The sequence below is a fragment of the Antechinus flavipes genome, chromosome 4 (genome assembly GCF_016432865.1).
Source record: "Antechinus flavipes isolate AdamAnt ecotype Samford, QLD, Australia chromosome 4, AdamAnt_v2, whole genome shotgun sequence".
Taxonomy (NCBI): domain Eukaryota; kingdom Metazoa; phylum Chordata; class Mammalia; order Dasyuromorphia; family Dasyuridae; genus Antechinus; species Antechinus flavipes.
In genome coordinates, this window is record NC_067401.1 from 383,181,237 (window position 1) to 383,193,185 (window position 11,949).

At 40.8% G+C, this 11,949-nt stretch overlaps 1 protein-coding gene and 1 long non-coding RNA gene across 3 annotated transcripts in view; one reads left to right on the top strand and one right to left on the bottom strand.

Annotated features, from left to right (window-relative positions):
* Nucleotides 1-9,688, bottom strand: part of TMCC2 (transmembrane and coiled-coil domain family 2) — a 68,747-nt gene extending 59,059 nt beyond the window's left edge. Inside the window, exon 1 of the mRNA XM_051998540.1 lies at nt 7,640-9,688. Coding sequence (XP_051854500.1) covers nt 7,640-7,846 — 207 coding nt within the window. The 5' untranslated portion in view covers nt 7,847-9,688. The remainder of the gene's footprint in view (nt 1-7,639) is intronic.
* Nucleotides 5,648-7,723, top strand: LOC127562657 (uncharacterized). 2 transcript variants are annotated; one of them, XR_007953745.1, is made up of 3 exons: nt 5,648-6,395; nt 6,662-7,342; nt 7,598-7,723. It is a non-coding gene; the product is annotated as an uncharacterized LOC127562657 (long non-coding RNA). The 2 variants fall into 2 exon arrangements; XR_007953744.1 differs by having other exon boundaries at nt 5,650-6,395; nt 6,662-6,805; nt 7,095-7,723.
* Nucleotides 9,689-11,949: the final 2,261 nt, after the last annotated feature.

Sequence of the window (11,949 nt, forward strand, 5' to 3'; positions counted from 1 at the left end):
ATTAATGAGATGGAGTTGGTTTGGAAGGAGAGCTCACAGAGGAAAGAGCTAAGTCTTGTTTACTGTTTTTGTAAACTGGCTAAGAGAAAAAGGTGAGGGAGGTCATGTTCTTTAAACCCAGTGCTGTTCTCCAGAGTATAGGACACAACCTCCTCTCTAGTTTTGTTTCAAACCAAATGACCGAAGAAAGTTTTGATCCAGCCAAGTTACAAATATTTTTTTCCTAAACAAAATACCCAAATGACAACAACAAAAACCACCTGTCATCATTCACCAATCTTGTTTCAAAAACTTCAGCCTCGTGAGGGCCTGGATCACTCAGATGCTGTAAGAACAAGTCCAATGGGGTCAATGGCAATATTCCAAAAATTCTCCTCCTTAAACTTCGGGGATTTCAAAAGGAGAAATGCCATTCTTAAGTGGAGAGAGGAAAATAGAGATGTTTCTGAGCTGGCTTCTAAGGCCACGGAAAAACTGCTGTGCCAATTCTTCTTTTAAATTCCAATCCAAAATTGAGACCAAACTGGCTATTTCAATTTCTCACTAAGAAAGATATTCCCATCAATGGGGCTGACAGTTAAAACGCAATTAGGAACAAACTAAGAGATGGTAATTCTGTAAATACTGAGCACACTGGAAGGCAACATGCCATCAAACCAATTAATTCAGAACCCAAATGCACACAGCATTAGCATAGAACACTTCATTTTAAATAGGCTTTCCCAACATTAACTCATTCAACCTGATTCTTCTTGTTGCTGCTCGTACTAATAGATCGCATTTTATACAGCAACTTGTAAAATGCTTTCCTCATAATTACCTCATGAGGGGGGCAATTCAAGTCAACTTCCTACCCCTTTCCCCATTTTACTGATGAAGAAATTGAGAGATAAGATATTTTGTCCTTGATCAAACAGCTATTAAATAGTAGAACTATGACCCAAACTCAGATCTTTTAACTCCAAGTCCAGTGCCCTCTTCTATGACATATTATGTTCCTTGTGGTCTTCCTGTGAATGAGTAAGCACACCTTGACTATGAAGAATGGTCCCCTTAAATTGAATAGATAACTGAATTGCTTGACTAGCCTGCCTAGAAGATCTAGACAGAATGAAATACATAATCTTGACAATTTTTACCACACAGAAAAGGGGACATGAACTGACAACACGGGGAGTTGGATGTCCCTCACAAGTCATTTTTAGGATGCAGCAAACAGGTGTGCTTGGCCAGAATGGTATTTCTGTATTTTCTTTAGCAGTCTTACAGATATCTAGTTTCCAGGATTAGAATTAGATTGAGAGGTATTTTAATTAAGAACATAGCTAATATATGACTAGTACTATGCTAAGCACTATACAAATGTTACTCATTTGATTCTTATATCAATTTTTTTCATTTAGCAGATGAGAAAACTTAGACTTACTGAGAGTCACATAGCTAGTAAATATCTGAGCCCAGATTTCCAGGACTCTATTCACTTAACTACAAGTCCACTTGGCTCTGGCAGCACTAATGTAGTTATCTTTTTGTTTGGTTTTGAGGCAACTGGGTTAAGAAATTTTGCCCAGGGCCACACAACTAGGGAGTGTTAAGTGTCTGGGACTGGATTTTAACTCAGGTCCTCCTGGATTCAGGGCTAGTGCTCTATCCACTGCACCATCTAGCTGCCCACAAATGCTGTCATGTAACTAGCCTCTGGCAACTAGATATTTGCAAGACTGTTAAAAGAATGCCAGAATCACGATTTTGGCCAAGCATGATAAAATTCACTTGTTTGGGAATAATGACCACCACCACCCCCTTCCCCAATTTTTTAGAAAGATAATTCCTCTTTCTGTGTGTCTCTCTCTCTTTCACTCTGTTTCTGTCTATTCCTGTCTCTGGCTCTCCTCTCTTTTCTCTCTGTCTGTCTCTGTGTCTCTGTCTGTCTCTGTGTCTCTGTGTCTCTGTGTCCCTGTCTCTCTCTCTCTTTCTCTCTCTCTCTCTCTCTCTCTCTCTCTCTCTCTCTCCCCTCCTTTTTCTCTCTTTCTTCCCCAATCTTCTATCTTTCCTTTCCCCTCAGCCATTTTCTCCCTTTCTCTTTCTCTTGTGTTTTTGTTTTTCTTTTGTTCTGATTTTGAGACTGGGTTTTTCTATCTTGCCCAGGGTGGAAATGCTGCAATACCTCACAAGCCCTATCCCAATACTAATGGATCCTGTTTCTATCAGATCTGTCAGATTCCCAGGCAGTCTGCTGGCCCTTTGCTCCTCAGGACTCAGTGTCTCAACTCAAGCAGTTCCTGATGTTGGGGGGCTGAGACAGGTGGACTGTTTGAGTTCAGGAGCTCTGAGTTTCCGAATGACTAAAGCCAATAAAATTTTTGTCTTAAGTCCTGCAACAAGACTAGTATCAAAGGTTTTTCCAGGACATGAAGATGCTAATAATAATAATCATAATAACAATAGCTACTTACATTTATGTATCACTTTACAATTGCAAAATGCTTTTCTACCACATAATCTCACACAGATCCATATTTTGTTGCCACAAAGAAGCCCGGTGCATGCACGCGTGCATACACACACACACACACACACAACTTTATTTGGTATCATCTACTTGTACCTGTCAGAATGAATAATGAACAGAGACAGAATTGATGCATAATAAAGAAGGAAAGCATCAGGAAACCTGATTTATAGTCCTGGATCTTCCCAAGAATTAGTGGCATGACAATGGGAAAGTCACTTTATCACTGTGCCTCAGTTTCCTCATTTATAGACTGAAGGAACTAGAGTACATAATATCTAAAGTTTCATTTCTGAACTCTTATGATCATTAAGTCCCAAACCTCAGATTTCCATAAACTTTTTCTTGAGACCCCAAAATCATTCTCTCTGTTTTCTACTCTAACCATCTGAATTGTATAGCAGTATCTTTCCCATTTTATAGATGAAGCAACTGAAAGCCACAGAGATTAAAAGATATATTCAAAATCACAAAATAAATCAGGAACAAAGCTAGAAATATAATCTGGGCCCAAAGTTCTTTAAGGATGTCTTCACTAGACAACGTAACGAGTGCTAAAACACTTAGGCTCGTGGACAGGGCTTGTGATCAAGCAAGGATAAAGAGCCTACAAGATCTCATTAGGAATTCCCCGAAATTTGCTGCTCCTTATCATATTTTCTGTTCTCTACTCTGAGCCAAGGAAAAACTCCAATGAAGACAATATTAATATGGATGGAAGGAAAAAAAGACAACATATTGAAACACAGGCTCAGTGGGTAGGCTGAGACTGGAGTTTAAATTCATCCATAAAATATGTTTTGCACGACTGCACATGTATAATCTATATCAAATTGTTTGTCTTCTCAAGGAGCGGGGAGGGGAGAGACAGAGAGAATTTGGAACTCAAAATTTTAAAAAACAAAGGTTTAAAAATTTTTTTACAAGTAATTGAACAAAAAACATGAAAATTTGCCATTGAAAAAATTTTCATCCATAAACAGGAATATATTTCAAAAAGCTTTCTTTTTCTGGGAAGAATATCACAAATCTTAGTTCCAAAAATCTTAGTGAACTTTTAAGCTATTAAAGATTATAATCACATCAAAACTTTTGGGACATTCTGTATTCCTGCCAGAGGGATGGCTTTTGGATAGTACAGCCCAGAATACAGTTGACTCTCTCTCTTTCTCTCCTTTGGGAAAATGTGGTATTTACTTTGTGGGACCCTAGCCGAGCACCTCTAAAATGTTTCAGAAAAGAACAAGCTCTCTCTCTTGCATCCACTGTGGCATTAGTCACTCTGCCACAAACTTCAGAAACGTCTATCACAACTGTATTTTTAAACAGGCCCATGTGCCCCAAGTGTGTTTCTGTTTCTCATCACTTAGACTGCTAAGGATGGGGGCGGGGGGAGGAGATAGAAAGGAAAAAAAAAGAGCCAAACTTTGATCTCACTGGGACAAAGCTTTCTTTTCTGCCGGAGTTTGCAGGTGTATTTTGGGCTCTGCCAAACCTCCCTGTGATGTCCTAGACCAGTAATGTCAAATAGATATGGGGACCAAACCAGAAATTCACATTAATCACAATATATATAGATAGAGATATGTGTGTATGTATATAGAAAAATATACACACACATACACACATATTTTTATATATGAGTAGGTATAGATATATGTTTTATGGAACATTTCCCAATTACATTTTAATACAGTTCCAGTTAGTTTAGTTTTAGGCTTAAAACTGCACTAAGAATTCTGGGACACCCTGAGCATGAAATAACTACCAAAAACCCTGAAATATTTGCATATAAGTTCCACATCAGTGAGGTATCCATTTACATCATCAGATGGTATTGAAGATCTAGGTATTAGAGGAAATAGGGACTGGACCTAAAGTCATTAATTCCTACTTTCAAATCTGGCCTCAGACACGTTCAAGCTGTGTGATCCTGGACAGTTCATTTAGCCTGTTTGCCTCAGTTCTCTCAAATTTAAATTGGGAATAATTATAATGTCTATTTCTCATGATTGTTATGAGGATCAAATAAGATAATATTTGTAAGATTTGTGAGATATAAGTGTTTATTCCTTTCCCTTCATATCAGTACTCTTAAAATTGTTGCTTGACTTTTTCCCTCACCCACAATCACAGATTGGAGTCTTTCCCATCAGAATTGAATGATAACAGAATGAGAAATTTAGGGATGCAAAATAACAGAACCAAAAGAAAATAACAGCAGCTAACATTTATAGAGTGTTTTAAGGCTTGCAAAAAAAAAACTCTGCATAGGGTACATTTGACTCTTAAAACAAATATGGGGGATACAGGGCAGGTTTTACTATCCTCATTTGACAGAGAAGGAAACTGAGAGTCAGAAGAATTAAGTGATTTAATTTAGATTACACATCAAGGAGCCCAAAGCTGAATTTAAGTCCAGAGCATCATTCCACTTCATCATCCTGTCACTAATTGAAGAAACCTTCTGCTAGGCCACCAAATGTCTGCAGAGCTTAGAGTTAGGAGAAAACTCAAGTGGAACATTATCCAAATCCCTTTGACAAAAGCCTTAGCCGTGACTTTTTAGCATCTTTTGGAAGATATTTGCAAACTGATCACAATTCAGAGCTGTGTCACTGGGAGAAAAATGAAGTAGAGGCATAGATGCTCATCAAAAAAGTTTGAAGAAAGCTCAAACTGTTGGTCTGGATTTACAAAAAGCACATGAGAAGATTAAAAAAAAAAAGAAATTCTCATCATTGGGTCTGAAACACCTCCCAGCCCTGTCTTACCACTTCAGCCTTATTTCAGGGAAACAAATTTGGGCACAATGCTTCCAATGATTTAATCTAGTTCATCAGGATTCCTTGCCCCTTTTTCCCAGGGCCAAAAGGACCAGAAAAGTTGTAACATGCCCAAGATGCCACACAGTAAATAAAAATAGAGTTAGGTAAGAAATCAGCAGCTCCACTTCCAAGTCCAGTCATTGCACAGAACTGTAAACATGTTGTGATGACAGGGTCAGAGATAAACAGGAAAAGGCATCATCTATTTGCCTCTCTTGATTCCACTGGGCAAGCAGTGCTTGAGTCTTATCTCGCTTGTTCACAGCTCAAATCCGAGCTGCTGGGTCCAACCTCAGTAGTATTTTTCCTGAGTGATTCCCACCCCCTCTCCCCATCCTCTATTCTACACCCAAAACAAATTCTTGTTCTAGGGAGTACTGCAGCTAATACTAAGAAGAGAGCTGCTGCTGCATCTGCCACTAGAGAGGATGGCAAAGTAATAGCCAGAGAGCTAGAGAAGATGTGGGTGGATAGAAGAGGTACAAGTCGCCATAAGACTGCCTTGTTGATGAGTACAAAATATTAGACTGCCCACACACTGTTACCAGTTCACTCTTTGTCAGGAAGATAACCCCCCAGAATAAAATGAATGAAATTAGCAGTCTTTACTATGTGCCTGTAGGCCAGTGGATATTTCCAAACTGTCTCAGGGATATAAGAAGCTTTCTTACTGTCAGCAATGAAACAGGGTTCTCTGTAAACATTGGGGAAAGGAAGTCTGTGAAAGCAGAGTGGGCAAGGTTCTTTTGGCTGGAGTTGTGAGATGGTATTTACCTTACTCATACTGTCAATAAAATGACATTTTAGAATGCTATTTATTTACTAGGATTAAAAGAGCAAAAGGTTACTGGGATATACAGGAAGGGTTCTAACTTCCCTTGGATCGTGACATTATCCTAGCATTCCCATTTAAAACCTATCCTACTTTGGGATATAGCTGTTCTCAGATCACTAAGATGAAAGATGGATCAAACATGTTCCAAAAAACATACCCCAAATCCTAAGGGGGTCTTGTCTGCAGTTTGCCCTCCATTCCTCCTGCTGACAACAATCAGGTTTTTCTTTTTTTTTTTTTTAATAGTTAATTCAACATGGAATTAAGTAGCCTTTTTGTTCCCCCTTTCTGGCCCCCCAAAGAAAAGCAAACAGGTAACATACAGGAAGATAACTGACTTCTAAACATACTCACCTCTACTCCTGACTTGAGTCGGCTCACACAAGATAAGGAGTGTCATTGGGTTTTGCTGGAGAGCTCCTTAGTGGCTGCTGCCATAGGTTACAGGCTTTATTTAAAGTAACTGATTCCTCTCTTCTTTCCTAGCCCAGGCCCTGCACCCCCGTGAGAGAAGCTATCTCCCTGATGCATCAGTCTCCACAATGCTGAAGTTCTTCCAGGACCCAACATCCCTCAGTAAGATGAGAACAAGACAGTGCCTGTAATCGCTGAGGGCACTCTTTCATAAAGGTACGTTATTACTGATCATTGCTGTTACCCACAGTATTATAAATACTCAGTACTAGAAGAACAGTCTCGAGGACTTCAGGCCTAAAGCTAGTTGTATACATAGCTTCCCTTTAGTTCCAATTCTGGGCTCCTCACTCAGCATGTGTTCAAATTGAAACGAGTCCCTGAAACAGCCCAAGTATTACTTGCGCCACCTGTCTGTTGCCCATTCCCATCCAGGGATCTCCAAGCACCAGCTTAGCCTCTGGCTCCACCTAATGGCAACATATTCCTTTTTCCCATTTCACAGGTGGGCAAACTGAGCTCCAGGGATTCTCTTCCCCACCAAAGTCATTCAAAAAAGAAGAAGAAGAGCTCAAAGGCTAGACTGCTGATCTTTAATTACAATTCCCAAATCATATCTCTTTTCCTCTCCCCTCTTCTCTCAGCCCCCAAAGAGATAATTTGACAATGTTAACAGTTTTAATTTCTCCAGATCATTTGCTGCTAAGGAGCTAAAAGTATTTCACACATGATGTCAGGAATCCTCCTCTCTGGGTGAGTCACTAGAATGTCTGATATTTAGCCAGGGAAACAAAGCTGAGGCTTGATGCCTAAGCTGTATGGTAGGGCCCTTAGGCAAATAATTTTCCTTTTCCAGGCCTCAGTTTCCTCATCTGTAAAATGAAGTCGTATTACATGATTCCCAAAAAGCCCCTTCCAACTCTTAATATGTAATGATTTATGATTCCAAATAAGAAGCGCAAACTCTCTGACCCCTAATCTCAATTTTCCTTGCACCTTTGGCTCCAGTTACTAGTTGACCTGAGGGCACGAAGGAGATGTTAGGCTCACCTTTAAATCCGGAGGCTTGCTTCGAGGACCAGGGTTGGGGGCCATGGCAACACCCACATCTGGAGTCGCTGGAGCCACGGCAGGATTTGCACTCATGACCTCTCCAGGTTTCAAGTCCGGGCCCGGCAGGTGGCAAGCAGCATCTTCCAGCCCGGCTCCATCCTCCTCCCGCTGTTGCTGCAGTTCATCAGACTTGCACCTCTTCATGGTGAATATGGGTCGGTTTGGGGATCTATCCCTTTCAGCGCTGCCTTCTTAAGGGAGAACTGTTCTCTTTCCTTCCCACCCAGAAAAGGAGCAGCGAATTAAAAAAAAAAAACCAAAAGATGAAAAATTGAAATTTAAAGGAAAAAGAAGGGGGTGCTGAAAGAGTAGGGGAACCTTGGTAACTGCCTGGAACAATTCATTCTGATCTGGGTACCAGATGCCAGGTCACGGTAAGGACTGGGCAGCAGAAGTCCTTGGGCAAAGTCATTGGAGGGGAAGAAGGATGGAAGACCCCAGTCCCCAAACTTTCTGCTTCAGGGTATGGGCTGCAAGAGGGAAAGCTGGGCTGCAAACTGCAGTGGACGGCGGCGCATCCTTCCCCGCCCGCTGCCTCGCCTGGGCGAGGTGGGGCATGGCGTGGGGCAGCCAGCCGGGCAGGTCCTCCTTGGCTGCCCTCGGCGCCGGCCGCAGCCCCCCAGCCCTGGCCTGCCCGGCTGCGTCCCTCCCCGCATGGAGCGGCCAGCGCCTCGCCCGCAGAGTGCCCAGCTCCCGCTTCCTTTCCCTCTTCCCCCGCCCTCTCTCTCACTACCCTCCCCGAGCCTGCTGCAAAGGCACAGCTGCCAGAGCTGGAGAGAGGCGCGCACAACCTACCCCGCCCGTCTTCCTCTGCCCAGGAAGGGATGGCAAACTAGGACGTCGAGTGACATAGACGCGCGGCCAATAACCGGGCGGCAGGGCGAGGGGGCGTCTCCCAGGCACGTTGGAGGGTTGGTTGCACTGTGCATTTCCCCCCGGAGTGGGCCGGAGGGCGATGCTGCTGGGTTATAGCAATGCGGGGAGCTCGGAAGGGAAGGTGGCGGGGAGCGACTGTGTGTGCCCCTCATCTCCTCAGGAGAGCGACCCTACTTCTCCCACCCCGCAGCGAGGAAATCACTTGGGACCTTCTCCCATTCATACACTTGTGTTTGCTACATCTGCCCCCCTTCCCTCCGCCCCTCACTATCACCACTTTGCAAATTAGACCACTTAAGCCACTGATACCAAGCTTTAGGCTGGAGACCTGGAGAGGGTTGAAGGCCAGCACTATCTACATCCTCTGCCTCATGCTGGATGGGGAGTCCTGGGAGGCATCCCGGCAACCCAAACAGAACCGTTCAAAGTCGAGTGAATTCCTGGCTTTGAGAACAGCCACTCACCTGTGGGTGAACCCTTAACTTGTCCCGAAATTTATCGAGGTTTCAGTCATTTAAAATCGAGACGACCTGACAAATGGCTAATGCCTATTTGTAATGTGAGAATACTTTAGAGAATAGAAAATTTCACATTACTATTTTGTTCTAATTTTCTTTGGGAAAAAAGCAAGTGCAGGTTCTGATTTGATATTTAAGATAAAACAAAACCAAAGTTATTTACTTTTCCTGCCTCAACCTATATCATTGTCCTGCTTCTGATAGTATTCCTTATCTGAAATGTTGACATTATGTTTTTTTCCCCCTTCTTCCTAATTTCCAGTGGCCAAGTCCTATTGGTTCTGTCTTCCCCAAATCTCTTGTACATGTCATCCCTCTCAGTTCCTACTGCTACTGCCCTAAAACAGATTCTGGATTTTCACCTAATAATCTCTGAATTATTGCAATATTTCCCTTCATATGTTGTCAGATAAACCTTTTTACTGCGCATATATATCATGTCAATCTTTTCAAAACCTTTCAATGATTCCTTCTTGCTTACTGAAAAAAATTCAAGCTCTCACTATATTATTACAACACATCTTCATATACTACAAAATTAATCTTCCTTTTATGCATATATCTGATCTGTCATGTCACTCCACCTTTGTAAGCTGGAAGAAGAAATTTGTCTCTGCCAAACCCAATGGGTTATCCAAACTGGAGTCCTCTAGGGTCATACAGAGAGTGATTCTGTTGCAGTGGTGAGTATGGAATCATCTTCCTCTCAGAAGATGATAATAACTGGAGGGAGTACCCTGTACAGCAACATGTGGATTCAATTCAAATCATCAAATATTTATTAATCATGCTGGCTATTGTTCAACACCTGGCATTGTGATAGGGATATTAAAGGAATGAAAAAAAAAAAAAAGAAGGAAGGAAAGGGGAGAGGAAATAAAAGAAAACTGTCTTGTCTCCACTCTGCTTGGAGGAAACAATGTGTGCATAGGACAGATGAGTAAATACAAAATTAGAGTCAGCCACCATGACAGCATGTGCCACATAGACTAGTAGCAAACTTGGATAACTCACAAAACCAGTGAGAGAAATTCCTTGTTGTCAGGTTGCTAGACAAGCCATTTCCTCTGGAAGAGTGCAAAAAGTACAAATGTCAAATCAGTTAGATAAACATCAAGTTCCTGCAGAAATCACAACTGAGTGCATTGATTCTAGAATGATCACATACACAGAAAAGATGTTTGCATATGGATTCAAATCCATACAAAGAAAAGATATCATTTTTGGTACTTTTTTGTATGTACTCAAATTAATCTTTCCTACTCAGAGGAACAATTAAATTTTCAATTTACTGTCTATCTTAGCCTGACTCAAGATTCAAGTCAGTGAAAAACAGTAACAACAACATCAACCACTCTAGGTCAGTATGGGTTGGTAATTCAAAATAATGAATGATACTCAACCTTATGGCATAAAGCGTTGTCACCTACTATCAAATGGCCTGCACATTTCAGTCTAGTGGTCAAGGTCATCTACAGTCAGAGACGTTTGGATAGAAAGTCTGTAAAGACATATGTGACCTATAGCCATCTATTTGAAGCTGATGGTAAATTTTTATTCAGAGTAGACTTTTGAGTATCCCTGGTAAATGGGACCGAGCTTACCTTAGATAATCAAAAATTTGATATTTCTATTTTGTTCTAATTTTCTTGGGGTAAAAGTAAGTATAGGTTCTGATTTGATATTTAAGATAAAAACAGAACAAAAATATTCACTTCCCCTGCCCCAACATTGTTCTGTTTCTTATAGCTTCTGACTGGAGATTTCTTAATCTCCTAATCTCCAATGGTCAAGTCCTCTTGATTCTGTCATTTCCAAATCTCTTATATGTGTCATCCCTTTCACTGCCCTAAAACAATATCACTTAATAATTTCTGAAATATTATAATACCTCCTTTCATATGTTGTCAGACAAATCTTTTTTTTGCACATATAAATCATATCAATCTTTTCAGAACCTTTTAATGATTCCTTTTTGACTACTGAAAAAAATTCAAGCTCTCACTGTATTATTATATCTCCTTCATATACTGCAAATTTAACCTTCTTTTTTTGCATACATCTGATCATGTCACTCCTCTGTTCAAAACCAAACCATATTGCTTGCTGAAAAAAAGTGGCAAGAGCCAACATTTAAAGCTTTAGCTTATACTACTTCACTTCACACAGTTTACACTTCAATCAAATTGGACTACTTGTTCTCTCACATACATAATCCCATGGTATGCCCTCTGTCTCCATGATTTTGCTCAATCCCTTGTCTATACTCACAAAGCGCCCCTCACCCCCACCCCAGTCTGTGGAAATCTTATCCAGCTCTTCATCTGACCCTCAAGTGGAATTTGATTTTATTACTGCTTTTTTTACTTTTCATGTATCACTGTGCATTATATTTATTTGTATATGTGTCTATACTCTGGCTGTACTTTAAATTCGACCAGCCCAAGAATCACATCTTATCAAATTTTTCTTATTTATCCAGGAGCAGCACAACACTCGATATATATTATGTACTTAACACCTTTAAAATTCTTGTTGACATTGATAGAAATTTCCATTCTCAAACTGATAGGAATATGACTACCTCTACACAACAATATTCTCCTTTCTCTTTTATCACATCTATTTTTATCTTAGATAATTCTGGTGCATGGGTGAATGAAACTTGTATAATTAAGATACTTCAGTCCAGGTCTCCAGCAGAGAAACCGGAGCACCCTATTGGATACAAGAGAATGGCAGAATTATCCCACTGGGATGAGTTGCTTTATTCTTTGTGATGGGTTCCAGTGAATTTAGTGTAATGCAAGAGGATCCTCCTGGAATTTATTAAATTTGGTAAATGAGCAAGCT